The following is a 21,644-nucleotide window of genomic DNA, read 5'->3' as shown; positions in this document are numbered from 1 at the left end:
AGAAGTCACACGGTTCTCCTCAAGCGCAGCTGAGAGGGATCATTGACGCCAAAAACACATTCATTATATGACGTCCTAGTGCGCTGTTGACATGCCAGAATAGTCATGGGCACAGCGCGAGGAACGAGAATTCCAGAGGCAGGCCAGCTTGACAGCTGCCGAAACGCCAGAGCAGGCGGATCATCAACACCAACAACATGCTCATTATATGTCGTCCCAGCAAGCTGATGACATGCAGGAACAATCACAGGCAAGGTGTGAGGAACAAGTTCAGCAGCAGGACAGCTTGAGGGCTGCAGAAATGCCAGAGCAGGCAAACCATCAACGGCAGCAATTTGCTGAATATAGGTGGCTCATCGACGCCAACAACCCGCAGACGAATTCGCAGGCAGAGGCTAGTGGGGAATAATACTTTTGGGGGGTTCAACTAGGAACATACTGTGAGGAGGCACAATACTAATACTGCCTGCCACATGAGTGCCACCCATACAGTCTAAAGCCACATTAGTGCCACATGCAAACTGTAATGCCATGATAGTCACTCCCTACACGGCATAATGCCATGTTACCGCCTGTAATGTCACGTTAGTTGCTCTTCCCCAACAAGCCTAATTTTTCATTTCTATACCTGGGGTGCGTCTTATTGTCATTCACATATTCTTGTCCAGAAAATACCATAAATACTGGACCATGTTCAGTCTCTGTTTAGTTTGAACCTTTACTTGATGGTAGAACTCATTCAATGGACCTTTACTAAAAGTAGTTGAGTACCCCTTTTCTATTGGTCTTGGCAGCCCATCATGCGTTGTGGACCATCATGGTAAAAACTGATGACAACATGCATTTTCGAATCAGTTGTAATGACTAAGGGATACAAAAAACCTGATATTGATGCAACTGATATATGTGAACATGTCCTTACACTGACCTGGACGTGCTGCACAAAGTCACCAGAAGCATTGAGCTCAGACGAGTAAGCGCCAGAAGAATCCTGTGTATATTGGTGTTTTCTAATCATTATGATTTGGCTGATGATTGGCCGGAGTAGGAATCATTATTAGTGGTCAGAGGAACCATCATTACAACATTACAAGCATGAGCAAAAACCATTATTGGAGGCCACAATGTAAGCATGGCAATGTCATATACTGTAATTTACGTATTACTATGAGAAGTATATCATTAGTACTGGAACTGCATTATTCATTTTTTTCTATTACATAAATTCAGATTAAATGTGGCTTTAAAACAAAGGTAACATTATGAAAGAGGATTAAAGCATTCACTATTAACCATGGTATACAATCTTTTGGTTTGTAAGACTGAGTGATACTCCTAAGTTTGAATCATTACCTTGGCTCATAGCATATGTCATCTGTATTTTCTAAGACTCCAGCACCAGTTCGTAGCTTTTCAATACCATTCCTTAGGGAAAAAATGGATTGAAAAGAGTCAAAATTCAGGAAAATAAAGAAACAGTTTTCATGCAGAAACCACATATACTGTAAAATAAATAAATAAGCCTAAGTTAATACAGATTTAATTACTTTCCATTTACGCTTTCTCATACACAGAAGTATAAAAAAGTTACAGGTGTCAGAATTATGGCGTCCTTTAGAAAAAAATTTTTGCCAAGTTATGAATTTTTGCTAATTTTTGTAAATTAAACTGTATAAATTTGGTATCCCCGGAATCATACTGAAACAAAGAATACAGGTGACATGTTATTTTGACTGCACAGTGAAAGCCATAAAAAATGACACCCATAAGAAAGCAGCACAAATGCACTTTTGCACCCTGCCATGGTTGTCTACCAGCACCTTGTAAATGATGCCATAAGAATTTAAGGGCTCAAACATTGTGAGTGTGTCTGTCTTTAACACATGCCCTCCTGAGAGTAAACCGTATGTGTGGCTTTACTCCCAGGAGGGCATATGTTAAGGACAGACACAGTTCCAGACATCTGCAGACACAGACAATGGCAGTCACAGACACCGGTCCAGTTATGCTCTGGGGTGCATAATAATATTGTGAAAAAACACATTTGTGCATACACCTACTTTTGAAAGTGGCAAGTGTTTAAGTAAAAGTTTTTTCTCACCAAGCAATCATAACACCGTTGTCTGTGCAAAAATGTGGTGGAGGACATAGCAAAGACATATCCATTTCATCTGTTAAATTTTTGAGTATTTTACGAATATATTCATTGCAGGCAACTCCACCAGATACCACCTAAAATAAGATAACACACAATTACATGCCTAATATGAAATTCATATTTATTTAGTAATTTAAAACACCTATAGCTTTCAAATCAAATATATTGAAATTCATTCATCAGAATTCCCAAAGTAAAAAAATAAAGGCCACCTAGGCTGCACAAAAGGAAAAGCATTTTATGTGATTTTAACTAACCTAATATAGACTGGAAAATAGTTTTACTAATACAACTAAAGCTTAGGTTAGAGTTAGAGAACACTGCTTTGTTACGTATCATAACAACCAACATTGCAAGTCATATCTGTGTCATGAGACAGGACTGTTTGCCAAAAGCAAAGTGTCTTGATGATTAGATAAAAAGGGATTAAACACCCAGTCCCGGAATACTAACGCAGTTTTCTGTCCCTAGAAAATTGAAAACCCAGGAGGGAAGAAGACGCGCAGAGAGGCGGGTTCCTGAAGAAGATGGAGGCGTCGCTGGAGAACTCATTTGCATACCAAAGAAAACCTGGTTTTCTACCGAACGGCGGGGCAGAGAAGACATCTAAAGGTAGGAGACGAATAGCCTTTCTTTAGGCTATTCTGACGTGTTATCAAGAAAAAAAGGATATCCAATGATAGGATCCCTTTAAATTTATAAGGAACAATAATACTTTTATGAAAGCCTCTGTTAAATGTATATGTAATATTATAGATCCCCTTGCACAATGCCAACAAAAAAGAATATATTTATTGTAGTTAAAAAAAATAAATTAATAAAATATAGTGACTGGTCCTAATGAGATCCTAATAATGCTTAATCTTGATTAATTCAAGTAACGCAAGATTCATGGCAACATCCCCCAGTTAACACCATTACATTGTCTGCTATAAGTTAGGATTCTAAATTCTCACCAAAGATGCTTTCGTAGCTCCTAAAAGTTTTTCTTGCTTGCAGAACAAAATAGCACGTTGTGTACGCTTCACCAAATGATGTGCAACAGAGTGTTGACATGAAGCTGCAATATCAGCTGCACAAGAAAGCAATTCCCCTTTCTGTATACCTGATGAACAATGTTATTGTTAAAACAAACAAGATTTTATGAATACAGTGAAATATAATAGCAGTGAATTCTAAATTAAAAAGGGAAAATTTACATACTATTTATTAATTAACATTAAAGTGGTTGCCCAGGCAAAAATGGGCAATTCTTTTAACTTTTAAATAAAGGCAAAGGCATTGAAAAAATGCTCTGGTGTTGTCCTGGCACATTCCAGTCCTTCTGCTGAACGGGTCTCTTCCGAGGTTCCACTGAAGCCGCTATTTGGCCTCAGCAGTGATGTGACCAATGGATCCAATGAGCAAATGACATGTCATGTCACTACCTATGACATCACAGGTCCTGTTCCTGCTGAGGCTGCTGATTGACGTCAGCTGTCATGTGACCAGAGGCCAATCAGAGGAACTCTAGAAAGACCCGGGAGAAGTTGCCAGAGCAGAAGGGACATACTGGGAGGACACCAGAGCATTGGGGTCAGGCGAGTGTGCATTTTTTAATAATTTTTTGCTACCCTGGCTGATTTGAAAGTTAAATGGGTTGTCCAATTTTGCCTGGCCTGTTAGAGCCGACTGCGCATGCGTCATCCATGAGGCCCAAAGAAGACGACACAGAAGGGGAGGACGCAGCTGAGGAAGAAGGCGGCGCTGGCTATGGCAAAAGGTAGGAGACGAATAGCCTTTTTTAAGGCTATTCTGACGTGGTCAGAGGAAAGAACTTCTTTTAATGGTAGAATCCCTTTAACTCCTCGTGTGCCGAGCGCTTCCATTCATTTCAATGGAAGCGTGCCATTGAAGTGAATAAAAGCGGCTGGCACGCGGGGGGTTAAGCGGCCGCCGGCAAAGTCGGCGTGCCGCCGTTTTCAATCACATATCAGGCGCACCGGACAGCGCTGCGCCTTATAGTCCGGTGCGCCTTATATATGAACCTAGACAGGACTATAAGGCGCTCATGGGTAATGCGTCCTGCCTAGGTTCATATATAAGGCGCACCGGACTATAAGGCGCACCGAACTATAAGGCGCAGCGCTGTCCGGTGCGCCTTATGTTTACTACGGTATGTCTTACTTTTAGACATTTACTATGTCTTACTTTCGGGGTACGTCTTACATTAGCCCACCCCCCAAAAGTCCCACTACGTCTTACTATCGGGGGTGTCTTACTATCGGGGAAACACGGTATATACATTCATATACATATATATATTATAAAGCCTGTCAGTGCTGGAAAAATTCAGCACCACATATATATATATATCTCATCTGTTGGAAGCAGGCTTAGCATTAATACAATTAAGCACTCAACTTGATGGCTGTAAGCAGCGTTTTAGCATGCTTCCCACTGATGATAAGGATACCAAACAATTTGTTGGGGTGGCTGTATCGTTACACAACAGCCGTTCACCCTTCAAATACACATGACCAGTCTCAACGCGTTTCGTATAATACTCATCAGGAGACTATCATCACCCTACCTATCGGGCTCTAACAACTAGATGCCGATGTGCGGTCAAAACCGCAGTTCGCGGGACCCTTGTGGTAGGTGCTGCTACTTTCATAAGGTCTGACACTGCGTTCACAGCACCTCACTCATATATAGTCACCGAGTGAAGTAAGAACCCGCCCCCTCTCGGCACCGTCCAATCAGTAGCGTCGGGCGGTTCCATGAAAGTCACATGGCCCAGAGGGAGTATTGTGGGAGTATCACGGGCTCTGCTAGAAGGAGACCGCATCCGTTCCCAGAGAAGCTCAATAGGTAAGTATATCGATGGTAAGTAAAAAACACTAAGTATCCATCATATCATATTCTAATGGGCATAGTTCCTGATGCCAACCTATGCGGTACCGCATAATCAAGCCGCACCATGTATGCAGCCTGCCCTATGTTCCCAATACTGGCACCAGCATCTGGAATCAAGATACACCAGCACATCCTGACTCCTGGTCCCAGCCCACACGTTAAGGATGTATTAGAAAGTTCTGGCTCCCTTCACATCACCGTGTACAAAAAATGCATGTGATGGAGACTTTAGAGCTAACTGCCTATGATACTTAGTTGCAAAGTGATGGTTACAATACCACAATTCAGACAAATGGTAAGAAAGATATATTATCATTAAGACCCCGAGGTTTGACAGATGAGAATTGGAATATCCAGAAGGCCTCCCGGCGCAGAATCTGGTTGTCCCAATCACCACCCCGTACATGTTTTGGAACTCGTTCAATCACCTGGAATTTCAATGCAAAGGGATCACCCCTATGGCATTCCCAGATGTGTTTAGACACCGGGGTGTCAGTTCTCCTTACAACATCCCCAACATGGTCAAGTACTCTGCGACGCAGTTGTCTACGGGTTTTACCCACATAGTTAAGTGGGCATGGGCATGTCATAACATAGACAACTCCTTCTGTCTTACAGTTGGAAAATTCTTTAATTTGGTAAGTACGACCTGTGGCACAGGCCCTTATTTCATTGCCCCGCTGTATATAGGCGCAGGCCCTACACGAGCCACATCTAAATGTCCCTGCCAACTGCGTCCTACCTAGCCATGTGCTTTCCCTACTTGAAGGGAAAAGATGACTTTGTGTTATAATATCTGCTATGTTTCTGCCTCTCCGAAATGTCACTGATGGTCGTTCTGGAATTGAATCCCGTATCTCTGGATCCTGTTTTAGGATCCCCCAGTAGTCTTTAATAATGTTTGTTACTTCATGTGAAATGTTATCAAAAGGCCCAATCAAGCGTATCAGTTGTTTACCGTCATCCCTCTTTTTTGGAACTAATAAAGAATCCCTGGGGGTTCGCCTTGCTGTGGCTCTGGCTGCATTCAATAATGCTCGTGGGTAGCCCCTGGCTACAAATCTTTCCACCAGTTGACCACTTTCGGAGTCATAATCATCCAACTCGGAGCAGTTCCTCCGTAAACGGAGGAACTGCCCCTTGGGAATACCCCGTTTTAGTGGGGCTGGGTGATGACTCCCCCATTCCAGCAGGGCGTTTGTGGCTGTCGGTTTTCGGAACAAGGTGGATTTAAATGTCCCATCAGAGTTCAGAGTAATCCGGATATCAAGAAAATCAACGGTATTCTGATGATAATACGAAGTAAAGTGTAAGTTTAACTCGTTGATATTTAGTTGATCCACAAACTCCTTGAACTCCTCTTGGGACCCTGACCATACCATGACGATGTCATCAATAAACCTGAGCCACAACACTATGTGCCGGGCCCAGGTCTCTGCATGTTGGCCAAACACCACCACCTCCTCCCAGAATCCCAAGTAGAGGTTGGCGAAGGTAGGTGCGGCAGGGCACCCCATAGCGGTGCCCCGCCGCTGATGGTAAACCTTGCCATTGAACATGAACGCATTATGCGTCAACACAAATTTCAAAAGCTGGACAACCAGGTCGTTATGGTTACCAAACTGTTCCCCCCGGGTCCCCAAGTAATGTTCCACAGCTCCACACCCCTTGTCATGGGGTATGGAGCTGTAGAGCGCCTCTACATCCAAGATCGCAAGGGCCGCCCCAGTTGGAACATGGATGCCCTATAGATGTCGGAGGACATCCATGGTGTCCCTGACGTATGAGGGGAGAGCCAACATGAAGGGTCGCAACACCAGATCTAAATAGTTGCTAACCCCCTCAGTGGCTCCCCCCATGCCAGAGACAATCGGGCGGCCCTTGAGGGGATGATAGCCCTTGTGGACCTTGGGTAGGGCATAGAACGTGGGGACCCGGGAGAACTCAGGACGCATGAATAAATACTCCTGATTGGAGATAAGGCCAAGTGCCTTTCCCTGGTCCAAAATTAATGTGAGAGCTTCAGCATACTGTGTCGTGGGGTCTGTGGTGAGGACATCATAGTTTGAGCGGTCTTCGAGTATCATGTTGCACATATTAACATAGTCATCCCGATTCATGATGACTATGTTGCCGCCCTTGTCCGCTGATTTAATTATAATAGAGTCATCTGACTCTAGGGATCTAAGGGCGGCACGTTGGTTACTGTTCAAATTGTTATGTTTATGGACTGGTTTTGAAGCCAGTTCAGACAATTTGTCCAAAACCATTTTTTCGAAGAAATCAATACATTTATATTCACATGGGGGTGGATTTTTTCGATTCTTAGATTCGTTGCCTGTATCATTTCATTAAGACCCTGTGCTTCAAGGTACAGGCGTTCTAGGGTCCTAATCCCCTCCAAGTCTCCCACTTCGACCCCTAGTTCACGTGCTCTTCTGCTTTCCACTGTCGACATGAATTTAGCCCAGCGTAATTTGCATGTAAAAAGTGCAATATCTTTGGCCCACTCAAACTGCCTGAATGAGTTAGTTGGTACATAGGAAAGACCCTTCTTTAACACTGATTCTTCACAAGATGATAGGGGACGTTTGGATAGATTAATAACCTGCAGGGAATCTGACAAGGCAGTTTCCATTACTGCCCTGGGGCTTAACTGCCCACTTAACTATGTGGGTAAAACCCGTAGACAACTGCGTCGCAGAGTACTTGACCATGTTGGGGATGTTGTAAGGAGAACTGACACCCCGGTGTCTAAACACATCTGGGAATGCCATAGGGGTGATCCCTTTGAATTGAAATTCCAGGTGATTGAACGAGTTCCAAAACATGTACGGGGTGGTGATTGGGACAATCAGATTCTGCGCCGGGAGGCCTTCTGGATATTCCAATTCTCATCTGTCAAACCTCGGAGTCTTAATGATAATATATCTTTCTTACCATTTGTCTGAATTGTGGTATTGTAACCATCACTTTGCAACTAAGTATCATAGGCAGTTAGTTAGTTCTAAAGTCTCCATCACATGCATTTTTTTGTACACGGTGATGTGAAGGGAGCCAGAACTTTCTAATACATCCTTAACGTGTGGGCTGGGACCAGGAGTCAGAATGTGCTGGTGTATCTTGATTCCAGATGCTGCTGCCAGTATTGGGAACATAGGGCAGGCTGCATACATGGTGCGGCTTGATTATGCGGTACCGCATAGGTTGGCATCAGGAACTAGGATGTATCAACACATCTCTAGCTTTATATACTGGTACCGGTTTTCTTATATTGGGCACACAGTGGAGGCTGTTCACATGGTGCGGCTCCATGATGCGGTATCTCTCTTATTTTCAATGTACGGAGAGATCGTTGCCTATATGTGAGATGGAACTCGATTGTTGACTCTAGCTTGCCGAGGGTCACGACAGCGTGACTATCTGAATGCCCATTAGAATATGATATGATGGATACTTAGTGTTTTTTACTTACCATCGATATACTTACCTATTGAGCTTCTCTGGGAACGGACGCGGACTGCTTCCAACAGATGAGGTGTAGCTGCGCCTAAATGGTAGCAGCTCAACTATACCCTTTGTTGCTGTAGCTGTCAGGTTAATGTTGCAGATCCCTACTGATATATCAATCGGCATCTCCATTCAATCTTTAAGAAAATAGAGACATGGTTACTATCCTGAGATATATCTTTATTTAGGAGCATTATCCATCATTTACTGACGGCTCAGTCTTATAGGGGTCTGCAGATAGGTGTTCTACTTTCATAGGGAGCACATGTTCTATTGAGTATCCTTTATTTTTTAAACGAGTAAAATAAAAGTTAAATTTTATCATACAAATTTTCTTTTGGGGGGGACAACTCTGGTTTTTGATATTATTTGAATAGTTACCCTCGATCCTGGTTTAGTTATAGTCAGTATATAGTTATAGAAATAACAGACACTTAACGTCTGTCATAAGTCCGTTATTTCGAATGGACAAAAAAGTCCTGTACTCAATGTTATTACGTCTAGAAAACCCCAAAAACCGTCAATGGATTTGGAGAAAATGGACAATAACGGACAATAGATCAAATTCCTTTTAAATCAAGGAGATTTTTTTTATAATGTAGAGTGTGAGCCCCATATAGGGATCACAATGTACATTTTTTTTTCCTATCAGTATGTCTTTTTTTGTAGAATGGGAGGAAATCCATGCAAACACAGGGAGAACATACAAACTCCTTGCAGATGTTGTTCCTGGAGGGATTCGAACCCAGGACTAGCGGTGCAAGGCTGCAGTGCTAACCACTGAGCCACCGTGTCACACCCTAATCAAGGAGATTTTTAACAGATTTATGATGGATTTGTTAGTGTCCATTGTTAACATTTTATAACAGATGCTAGCAGCAAACACTACTAACAGTGGTGTGAACGTTCCCGTATTGGTTGTAGCTCCCCTGACCCCTGCCCTTTTTCTGCTCTAGTGCTGATAGGGAAGGGGCAGGGGTCTGAGGAGCTATGAGCGGTAAGTGAAAAAGAAATTTGCACTTACTGCTTTCTTTCCATAAAGAATGGGAAGAGGGTGAGGCACATAAGGACACTGTTGTGTATGGGATATTATATGAGGGCATCCTTATGCCATTATACCATTGGGTGAATAAAGGGACACTGTGGACAATATTCTTTATGCGGGCACATCAATTATAGCTGCAGATTTCTCCCACATTTTTTAAAATTTTTGCAACGCAAAGGTTGAAAGTTGCAGAAGACCTACATCATTCCAGCAGGTCACTGCAGCAAAAACTCATAAATGCCTTTTTTTAGAATAATACACTGCTGTCACATGAGCTGTGTCACAAAGGGGACCACTGAGGCTCTGTCGCCTAAGGGTCCAAACAAGCCTGAAGCCAGCCCTAAATGTAATCCTGTTGAAGGCTCTTAGGCTTAGACAGCATGTTATAGGAGGATATGAGAAATACAATCATAGGGTTTATCTTTTAATAGGATTTTTTGTTCTGTTTTAGATTTCTGAAATCAATTTTTCCTCCAAAAAAAAGGAAAAATTATAACTTAAAAGAGCTCTGAGTGCCCCTCTGGGACACATGCCATAGGTTCACCAACTTGGATCTAGATCAGGGGTCCTCAAACTGCGGCCCGTGGGCCACATGCGGCCCGCCAAGCACTTCTGTCTGGCCCCGCTGACAACGCCGGCAGGCGTGCATTTATAATGAAGCTCCTGGGGAGCTCGGGCCAGGCCATGGAGCACACTTCACTTTACCTATTGGAGGGCACCGCTCCTGATGACTGTGCGACCTGCTCTGCCTCCGGCCCACTGTTTGAAAAGTTTGAGGACCCCTGATCTAGATGATGCTGGAGGTGAAGAGGATTGTCTTTACAGGTCTTTCTTTCTACCGGTTTTATTTAATGTTAATGTTTAATACTTATTCTACTTTGAAAGAAAGTTGTGTGGTGTCAGATTACTACTGTATTCATACTCTTCTTGCAAACACAAGAATCATTTACCCACAGGAGTTGGCTATTCATTTCAAGCAAAAGTATGACTAGACTTTTAAAAAAATGTAGGTACATACAATAAATATAGACATAGTATTTGTGGTATACCTTCCTTAACCTCCATTTTCTGAATAAGACGATCATAATAGTTGCGTAGTCCAGAAAAAGAAAAGTTGCAGTCTTGGTAATGTGCCATTGGAGGACTGTGCTTGATAAACCTCTTGTCACCGAAATGAGCCAAGTGCTCTATGGATTGTCCGCCACTCATTGAAGAACATTCAGGATGTTTAAGCAATGACAGTCTCCTCGCAACCTGAAGAGAAATTTCACAATTAATGTCACTAAGTATTTGTTTTATTTCCCACAATTGCAGTTTACATAACTTGTTAATTTATAATTGTAAAATACACAGCTCTACTATAAGAGACGTAATTTAAATAGGACCTTTCATGTCCTCTAACATTGACGGTATTATATATTGCTGATAAGCTAAATTCATTCCACTGTCAGCTTTCCAGCAGTATATACTGCTGATGTTAGAGGACATGAAAGGTCCTCTTTAACCCTTTCCCTGCCAGCCACGTCCTCCCGGGGTGGCACTTCCGTAGCCGAGGACGAGAAAAAAGTCAAAAGTGCCAAACCGCCATTTTTTCACTGTTTTGCCTCTGATAAAAATTTGAATAAAAAGTGATCAAAGTAATAGCAATAGCAATTCCGCAAAATGGTAAAAAAAGACGCCCTATACATCTCCGTACAAGGAAGTGTAAAAAAGTTACAGGTGTCAGAATATGGCAAACCATATAAATTAGGTATCTCCAGAATTGTACTGAAACATAGAATGCAGGTCACATGTCATTTTGGCTGCACAGTGAACACCATAAAAATGAACCCATAAGAAAATCACACAAATACACTTTTTCTTCAAATCCACCCCATTCTAAATTTTTTTTTCCAGCTTCCCAGTACATTGTACAGAATAATTAATGGTAGCATCATGAAGAAAAAATTTTCCCGCAAACATTAAGACCTCATATGGCTCTGAGAGAGGAAAAATTAAAAAGTTATGAGCTTTGGAATAAAAAATGGAAAATGGAAATCAAAAAATGCCTGCAGCGGGAAGGGGTTAAAGGTGAGAATTGCATCCTTAAAATGACACCAAGAACTTCATGACAGCCCTTGTTGAAAATGCTATTCGGCATAGTGATCCCATTGCATATCTCGATCCTCAACAACGTTTTTCACAGCGATTTGGACATATCTAATACGTTCTTACTTCTAATGCCGATATCTCAGAATACGTTACCAAGGTCTTCATGATAGCCTTTACAGATTTGGAGAAAATCAATGTTAAAAACACTGTCGCATTACCAAAAGAGTTGCAACACTTATACAACACATGGAACAAAGTCATGAATAAAGTTTACATTTCACCAAATCCCTGTCCTGTCCATGCCTGATCTTACTTGTCATACCTGATCTGAGTAAAATACGCCTCTAGTGATATCCGTTAGAAGCTAAAATAATAGCAATAATGAATATTACTAGACATAAACGTATAAATTGCTACAATATTTATAGGGGGATAGAAAATTATATTTTTATGTAAACTATTTAATTTGCAAGCACAAATTGGTTGGCGCCTTTCTGCAATTTTGGTGTTGCTTTAACAGTCGCATCTGTAGATATGTGTGGTATGTATGAACTCCCCACATATTGCAGTTTTTTGGAAATTACATTTTGTTTGCATAAAGGGATTGATTGAGCCAGTACTTTAGTGACAAATTTGAATTTTTGTGCAATGTTTGCTTACAATCGATGGTTGTACATATGAAATATTAAGTTGTGTTTTTATATACGGTATGCTGTGCAATCTCAAAAAAGTTAGATTTTGGTTTCACAGTCACAGTATAGATTTTTTACATATTAGTGAATAGCAACAAAATCCTGCTTGTCTTCTGTATCAATGTTTTGAGAGTACGAGCTCTTATTGTAGTTGATGCTTGTGGTATATACTGTATAAATTGTGTACACCTTGATCTTTTATTTCAAATCTATTTTGTGTGTGAATGTAAGAATGAATAGGAGTTTTAGGTGCAAATACATGTTTTAGTGCATTTTTTCAAAAAATTATTTGTGTTTGTCGCAAAGTTACATGAAGGTGGATGTGGCTATTGATAACACATTTCTTACAGTTCTAGTGATTTTTTCGAAGACATGTTCATGTAGATTTAGTCCTTAGTGTTATGAATGAACTCTGCACATGATGAACTCTTATTTTTAGGAGGTTTGGCGCATAGAACTTTTTGTTTGGTTTCCACTTTTAGAAACTAATATATATTTATTTGCATTTTTTCTTTTTAATAAAACATTCACTTTAAATCAAATTTGCATGAAGGTGCCTGTTTGCATACAGTACCAAGTGGCTGGCTTTATGACAATGCTTCATGTGTCTACTTTAAGAAAATATATAGGTATGAGGGGGGGTTCGATGATTTTTTTAATGTTGCAATTTGGGTTTGATTTGTCCATCTCAAAACTGTGAAAATTGCTCTGGCTACTAGAGGTGCAAAATATCCAGAGACCCCGGCAGTAAGAGTGTTAAAGAGAACCTGTCAGGTGGTTTTATTAACCTTAACGGACCCTCACATGTGTAGCATCAAGTTGTCACTTTTCCTATATTGCCCCTCACTAACATTTCTGTTGCTTATATCATGTTATAAGCTTTTAAAATCTTACATTGGCATAAGCAAATTTACCTTAAGTGGGGGGCAGGGAGCAGCTTCATCTAATCATAGTACTAAATTGCATTCAGTGAGGTCACCAGTAGGGCATCAGGCAGAGTATGTGATCTAGGCCCTATATGACAAGATGAAATTGCTACCTGTCCCAATTAAATTTACGTAAGCTAATCTATGGCTAAAAGTACATATCCTGACATTCCAGCATCAGAAAGCTTAGTGTAGGGTACAGCATAGGAAAAGTTATTACTTAGTGCTACACACATTGAGACCAGTCTTCCAACTGTTACAATTAATCTGCCTTGCTGTCATTCTGGTCTCCATGGCCATTCTAAAAGAAGGGTCAGCAGGCATGTTGGGGTATGGAGCTATAAGACATAGAGATGAGCGAACAGTGTTCTATCGAACTCATGTTCGATCGGATATTAGGCTGTTCGGCATGTTCGAATCGAATCGAACACCGCGTGGTAAAGTGCGCCATTACTCGATTCCCCTCCCACCTTCCCTGGCGCCTTTTTTGCTCCAATAACAGCGCAGGGTAGGTGGGACAGGAACTACGACACCGGTGACGTTGAAAAAAGTAGGCAAAACCCATTGGCTGCCGAAAACATGTGACCTCTAATTTAACCCCTTCCCGCCGATGGCATTTTTTGATTTTCGTTTTTCGTTTTTGACTCCCCTCCTTCTAAACCCCATAACTTTTTTATTTCTCCGCTCCCAGAGCCATATGAGGTCTTAATTTTTGCGGGACAATTTTTTCTTCATGATGCCACCATTAATTATTCTATATAATGTACTGGGAAGCAGGAAAAAAATTCAGAATGGGGTGGATTTGAAGAAAAAATGCATTTCTGCGACTTTCTTACGGGCTTTGGTTTTACGGCGTTCACTGTGCAGCCAAAATGACATGTCCCCTTGTATTCTGTGTTTCGGTACGGCTCCAGGGATACCAAATTTATATGGTTTTATTTACATTTTGACCCCTAAAAAAAATTCCAAAACGGTGTTAAAAAAATTTTTTTCTAAAAGTCGCCATATTCCGACGGCCGTAACTTTTTTATACGTGCGTGTACGGGGATGCATAGGGCGTCTTTTTTTGCGGGGCCGGGTGTACTTTTTAGTTCTACCATTTTCGGGAAATGTTATTGCTTTGATCACTTTTTATTCAAATTTTTATCAGAATTAAAACAGTGAAAAAACGGCGGTTTGGCACTTTTGACTATTTTTCCTGCTACGGCGTTTACCGAACAGGAAAAATATTTGTGTAGATTTGTAGAGCGGGCGATTTCGGACCTAACCTGTACCTAACATGTACATGTTTCACAGTTTTTAACTACTTTTATATTTGTTCTAGGGAAAGGGGGGTGATTTGAACTTTTAATACTTTTTATATTTTTTTATATTTTTTTTTTAATTTTTTTTTTTGCATTTATTAGACCCCCTAGGGGTGTTGAACCCCAGGGGGTCTGATCACTAATGCAATGCATTACAATGCTAATGCATTGCAATGCATTGCAAAAAAATCATCATCTCTTTTGCAGGCTGTATACACCAGCCTGCAAAAGAGAGAATTTGCAGACCGGCTGGGAGCCTTTAACAAGGCTCCCGGCTGTCATGGCAACGGGGGGGTCGGCCCTGGAGCATGCTCCAGGAGCCGGCGATCCCTGCCAAAATGGCGGCGCCCATGCGCCGCCGGGAAAATGACGCCTCCGGCGCCTTTGACAGCAGCGCCGGAGGGGTTAATGCCTCCGATCGGTCCGGGGACCGATCGGAGGCATCAGAGCCGGATGTCTACTGCTTAAAGCAGTAGACACCCGGCGGCTATGACGGCCGCCCGGCTCCCGGGCGGTCGCCATAGTTACAGACCCGACACGTGCCGTACTATTACGGCGCATGTCGGGAAGGGGTTAAAAGAACAGCGACGCCCAGCTTCGCGTCATTCTGAGCTTGCAATTCACCGGGGACGGAGGTTTCCGTCCAGTTAGCTAGGGCTTAGATTCTGGGTAGGCAGGGACAGGCTAGGATAGGAAGGAGAAGACAACCAACAGCTCTTGTAAGAGCTAAATTCCAGGGAGAAGCTTGTCAGTGTAACGTGGCACTGACGGGCTCAATCGCCGCAACCCAGCTTTCCCAGGATCCTGAATGGAATACACTGACAGTGTATTCCCGTATACCCCCGATACCCGTTCCAACGGTGTGCCCCCCCACCTTCACCCCAGAAATACACTGCAAGTCCCCTAGCAATAGAATTGGGGCTATATACACCCACTATTTTTGCTACTGCCATATAGTGCCATTGTCTGACTGGGAATTCAAAGAATATATTGGGGTTACATATAACTTCAATTCCAGGGAGAAGCTTGTCAGTGTAACGTGGCACTGACGGGCTCAATCGCCGCAACCCAGCTTTCCCAGGATCCTGAATGGAATACACTGACAGTGTATTCCCGTATACCCCATATATACACCCCAAATCCCCGTTCCAACGGTGTGCCCCCCCACCTTCACCTCAGAAATACCCTGCAAGTCCCCTAGCAATAGAATTGGGGCTATATACACCCACTATTTTTGCTACTGGTATATAGTGCCATTGTCTGACTGGGAATTCAAAGAATATATTGGGGTTACGTGCACCCACAATTTTTGCTTCTGGTATATAGTTCCAGTTTCTGACTGGTAATTCAAAGAATATATTGGGGTTACGTGCACCCACAATTTTTGCTACTGGTATATAGTGCCAGTTTCTGACTGGGAATTCAAAGAATATATTGGGGTTATGTGCACCCACAATTTTTGCTACTGGTATATAGTGCCAGTTTCTGACTGAGAATTCAAAGAATATATTGGGGTTACGTGCACCCACAATTTTTGCTACTGGTATATAGTGCCAGTTTCTGACTGGGAATTCAAAGAATATATTGGGGTTACGTGCACCCACAATTTTTGCTACTGGTATATAGTGCCAGTTTCTGACTGGGAATTCAAAGAATATATTGGTGTTACGTGCACCCACAATTTTTGCTACTGGTATATAGTGCCATTGTCTGACTGGGAATTCAAAGAATATATTGGTGTTACGTGCACCCACAATTTTTGCTACTGGTATATAGTGCCATTGTCTGACTGGGAATTCAAAGAATATATTGGGGTTACGTGCACCCACAATTTTTGCTACTGGTATATAGTGCCAGTTTCTGACTGGGAATTCAAAGAATATATTGGGGTTACGTGCACCAACAATTTTTGCTACTGGTATATAGTGCCATTGTCTGACTGGGAATTCAAAGAATATATTGGGGTTATGTGCACCCACAATTTTTGCTACTGGTATATAGTGCCATTGTCTGACTGGGAATTCAAAGAATATATTGGGGTTATGTGCACCCACAATTTTTGCTACTGGTATATAGTGCCATTGTCTGACTGGGAATTCAAAGAATATATTGGGGTTATGTGCACCCACAATTTTTGCTACTGGTATATAGTGCCAGTTTCTGACTGGGAATTCAAAGAATATATTGGGGTTACGTGCACCCACAATTTTTGCTACTGGTATATAGTGCCAGTTTCTGAGTGGAAATTCCCCAAATAATTTGGGGATTCATTCACCCTACATCTCAGGCTCTTGCCATATTCACCCAGGTTGTCAGTGCTGCACCAGCTCGTTCCCAGACAGCTCGGCCCGAAAAACACATTACCTATATAGAGGATTTGGACAATGAAGACAACATGTTCTAAATCTAATGTCTGCACCTTCTCCAGAATTAAAATAAAGGCAGCGTTTAACTTTGAAATAGCACTGCACAAAGGAAGATCTTATCAGCTTGTCTCATGACATGCTACTAAAAAGTGTCATTTGTGTATCTTAATTTAAATATAGTTGTATAAGCTTTTTGGGTTTTAGGCACTGCCAAGTTATTTATTACCACCCGCTCCCTTATAATGATGATGACGCCAAAGACACTGTGGGTGTTCAGAGCTCACAGCTTCGGTTGACATTTGTCTTGCTCTCTGTCGGTACCAGCTGTCTTTTTGGATACCGTAAAGTTATGTTGACTTTATTAACAGCTATAGAAGCTTTAGCCAGGTTGTGACGGTGTGTAACCCTAACAACACTAAGTGGGATACACATTAATAGTCAGTCTATGTACGCTAAACGTATCACTGAAGTAATTTTTTTTCCCTCTCCCCTAATATAAGAAAGGAACAGACATTAGACCTAGACCGGGGTTCGAGGCTTGTAAAAATCCAGTATTATTTGTTCTTCATGATGTGAAATATGTGTTGAAAAGCAACACAAGATGAAGTCAGCCATGTGTGCCAGTGTGTTACTTGGCATGCCTTTGCTGGCCCCAACTGTAAGGGTCACTCTCCATTTCCTCCATTTTCCACTCCCCTTCACACCATTTGTGGTGAAGCAATGGGATGCACTGAAGTGCAAACTCTAGCCTCGTGTGGGACAGGGACATCAGATGCCACTCCAACCCCCTCGTCTTCCTCCGCCAGCCAACGGTGCGAAGATGAGAGGAGTGTGCTCTGAATGTTTTCTGCCTAGCAGAGGCTAGTTCTCACTTACGAAAATGGCCCCACTTTGACCTGTATATCAGGCACAATGGTGTAGGTTTAAAAGAAACATGGCACCAACAAGTTGAAAAACGTTGGCCATGCGTGGACCGTGTTTGAGTCTGGCAAGCTCCAGATCTGCTACCAGGTTCCAGCCATTATCACAGGCGCAAAAATGCCAGGCCCCAGGTGTAGCAGGGAAAAAAAAATGCCATCTCAGCCAGGATGGCATCCCTGACCTCGGAGGCACTGTGCTGTCTGTCCCCCAAGCTGATCAGTTTCAGCACGGCCTGCTGACATCTCCCCACGCCAGTGTTACAGTGTTTGCCGCTAGTAGCTGGGGTGGAGGTTGCAGCATCGTAGGGTTTCAGTCTACTCCTGCCATGAATTTTGGCCTGGGAGAGGAGATAGGCCACCCCAGTTTGCACCCGGGGACCAGACTCCACCACATTCACCCTGCCTGTCATTAAAGATAAGCACTGCAGCATCCCTGACCACAGGCGCTTGTCCATGTGTCGGTGGTCAAGTGGACCTTGCAGCAAAGCGCAGAGCTCTGGGCCCGACTGATGTTATGGGACACATGCAGGCGCAAGGCAGGGACAGCACACCAAGAGAAGTAGTAACGGCTAGGCCCAGCATAGGGAGATGCCCCAGCTGCCATCTGCTGACGGAAGGCCTGGGTATCCAGAAGCATAAACAAACACCAACATCTCCAGGGCCAGCAGTTTATCGATGAGGCTGTTAAAGGCTTGGGCATGGGGGTGGGTTGTGTTGTACTTCTGCCTGCAATGAAAAGCTTGGGAAATGTGGAGTGGCTGGGAAGAGGCGCATGATGGTGCAGGCTAAAAGGGCGCATGAGGGTGAACTCCCCAATGTGTCAGAGATAGGTGTGTAGGTGTCCTTGCATCATATACTTGCACCATATTTGGCTTTGGAAGTTAATTTTGTGCCAAAAAGTGGTTAAGACAGCGATCCCTCAGCTACTCCCGTTACACTGTCTATTGACAACTCCAGCACTGAAGTTACCATCTGTGGAAGTGGACCACCACTTCTAAGATCCCAAAGGAAGCAGGCAAGAGATGTGCAGTGCAGAAAAAAAGATGAGAAAATAAGTGTATGCTGTAGAGCACAGAGGGATCGGAGAGGACAGAGCTGGTGTCGGCCAGATATTCCCACAACATGCGCCTATACTTGTCCCTCCTGGTGACACTAGGCCCCTGAGTGGCAGTAATTTGTCCAGGGGGGCCATTAACGTGTTCCAGACCTAGGAATAAGTCTTCCAACAGGGTAGAGTTTTGCATGCCTTTGCTTCTACCCACTGTTTTTGCTGCTTAGCTTCCCTCCACATCTACACTGCTTTCGCCCCTAAACATCACCCCAGTTTATGCATCTGCTTCTACCCTGTTTTTTTGTTGAATTAGCTTCCCTCCACATCTACACTACTTTCACCCCTAAACATCACCCCAGTTTATGCCTTTGCTTCTACCCTGTTTTTTTGTTGAATTAGCTTCCCTCCACATCTACACTGCTTTAGCCCCTAAACATCACCCCAGTTTATGCCTTTGCTTCTACCCAGGTTTTTTGTTGATTTAGCTTCCCTCTACATCTACACTGCTTTAGCCCCTAGACATCACCCCTGTCCATGTGGGGTCGGTGGCCTCGTCATCCACCAACTCCTCTTCCAATTGCGCACTGCCCCCTTACTGCAAACCGCACATGACCACAGCTTGCCCTGATGGCAACTGTGTCTCATGATCCCCACTTGGGTCCAGACAAGTCGGTGGCGGGTCCAAAACCCCAAAATTGGAAGGAAATGGCGGATGCTGCAGTATTTCTAACACCTGTTCCTGGTGCTCGGGCCTGGTCTGTGTTGTAACCTGCATCCTGCTTAACGCAGCTGCCATATCCGGAGTTGTGATGAGCGCATGCTGATGTTTCGTGTCCAGTTCAATGGATGGGATGGGATTTCACATAAGTCTGCCACCCATGGTTGAGCAACTGAGGGAGTTGACTTTGACGAACACGAGGGTTCTGGAGTTGGAACTACATCAAAGGTCTGTGCTGCTCACACACTCTGCTCAACACATGATATGTTTAGTGCCAGCAGTGTGGAGACGTCGCACAACAGCCGTTGTTCCAGCAGGTACAGGCGTTGTAGGAGTGCATAGAGGCTAGCAGCGGCAACTATAGACTTTAAAAACTATCCGCACAAGCGCCACACTTTCACCAGTAGCTCAGGAACATTGGGGTACCTTTTTAAAATGATTAGCAGCAATGAGTTAAAAACGTGGCCCAGGCATGGAATATGTTGCAGGCTGCCAAGCTACAGAGCCGATCCCAGGTTACGGCCATTATCACACATGACAACATGCCTGGGCCCAGGTGCAGTGGCAAAAACCACATTGCCGTCTCATCGAGGATGGCATGACTCACTTTGTAGGCAGTGTGCTGTCTGGCCCCCAAGCTGATGAGCTTCAGCATGGCCCGCTGACATCTCCCCACACCAGTGTTGCAGCGTTTCCAGCTCGTAGCTGGGGTCAATTTAACAGCGGAGGAGGGTGGTGTTTCAGCCCTCCTCCCAGGAATGTTGTGTGGGGAGACAAGTCAGGCCACCACATTTTGCGACCCGGTCCACGCCTCAACTACATTCAACCACTGTGCCAAAATTGAAAGGTAGCGTCCCTGTCCGCATGCACTTGTCCATTCGTAACTGGTCACGTGGAACTTTAGGGCTAAGCGCTGAAATTAGGGACCGCCTCATGTTTGGGGGAAAGTGCTGGTGTGGACGGCACAGTGCGGTGGCGCAGTAGACACTCTGCCCAAAAAGGGCAGAGTGTCCCCCAGCCGGGATTCCAACATCTCCTGGGCCAGATTTCTTGAGATGAGGCCGTTGAAGCCTTGGGCATGTGGGTGGGTTGCGCTGTACTTTAGCATGAAATGAAAGGCTTGGGAGATGGGGAGTTGCTGGGAAGAGGCGCATGATGGCGCGGGCAAAAGGAGAAATGGCAGGAAAAGGTGAGGATGAGGGTGAACTCCCCAAAGTGTCAGAGGCAGATGTGGAGGTGTCCTGGCTGCTGGTCTGGACTGCAGCGCCAGCCCTGTCAACAGTGGGAGAGGCAGTGGCCGCCAGGCCAAACGACGATTATCCTGCGCTTGCTCTCACCCACTGAGCCCAGGGCTTGCCTTCCAAATGATGGCACCCGCAAGAGGTGGTGAGATTCCTCTCTGCAGATCTCCAACCCATCTTGGACTTGCAAATTGCACTAAATTTGTCATGTAACTGACATGTATATGATGAGTCTATCCATTGTCTGTTCATTTTGGTGAAAGTCAGCCTGTCAGCTGACAGACAGCTGTGCTTGTCAGTGATGATGCCACCGGCTGCTTGTACCCCCAGTTTTTGCTGCTTAGCTTGCCTCCACATCCACACTGCTTTTGCCCCTACACATCACCCCTATCCATGCCTGTGCCTCTAGCCATAAGTCTGCCACCCATGGAAACTCATGGTGCAGAAAGTGAGGGAGCTGACTCTGAGGAATCCTTGGGTTTTGTAGATGGAACTCCATCAAAGGTCTGTGCAGCTCACACACCCTGCTCAAGATATGGTATTGTAGGGTTTCAGCGTGTGTGAATGATGGACAACAGCCTGTGTTTGGACAGATGTAGGCCTTGCTAGAGTGTTTTTAGGCTAGCAGCGACTCCTGTACACTTGCAAAAGTGGGCGCACAAGCGCCGCATTTTCAACAGTAGCTTCGGTACATTTGGGTATGTTTTCAAAAAACATTGCACCA

General features: G+C 43.8%; 1 protein-coding gene across 1 annotated transcript in view; it reads right to left on the bottom strand.

Moving 5' to 3' along the window:
• OSGEPL1 (O-sialoglycoprotein endopeptidase like 1) overlaps positions 1-21,644 on the bottom strand; it is a 66,292-nt gene that overhangs the window by 20,026 nt on the left and 24,622 nt on the right. The window contains exons 4-7 of the mRNA XM_075285155.1: positions 10,661-10,865; positions 3,115-3,263; positions 2,102-2,232; positions 1,354-1,425 (exon numbers count right to left, since the gene is read on the bottom strand). Coding sequence (XP_075141256.1) covers positions 1,354-1,425; positions 2,102-2,232; positions 3,115-3,263; positions 10,661-10,865 — 557 coding nt within the window. The remainder of the gene's footprint in view (positions 1-1,353; positions 1,426-2,101; positions 2,233-3,114; positions 3,264-10,660; positions 10,866-21,644) is intronic.

Source organism: Leptodactylus fuscus, chromosome 8 (assembly GCF_031893055.1).
Source record: "Leptodactylus fuscus isolate aLepFus1 chromosome 8, aLepFus1.hap2, whole genome shotgun sequence".
Classification (NCBI taxonomy): domain Eukaryota; kingdom Metazoa; phylum Chordata; class Amphibia; order Anura; family Leptodactylidae; genus Leptodactylus; species Leptodactylus fuscus.
The sequence above is the reverse complement of the archived record's forward strand: the minus strand, read 5'-3'. Positions and strand labels throughout refer to the sequence as shown.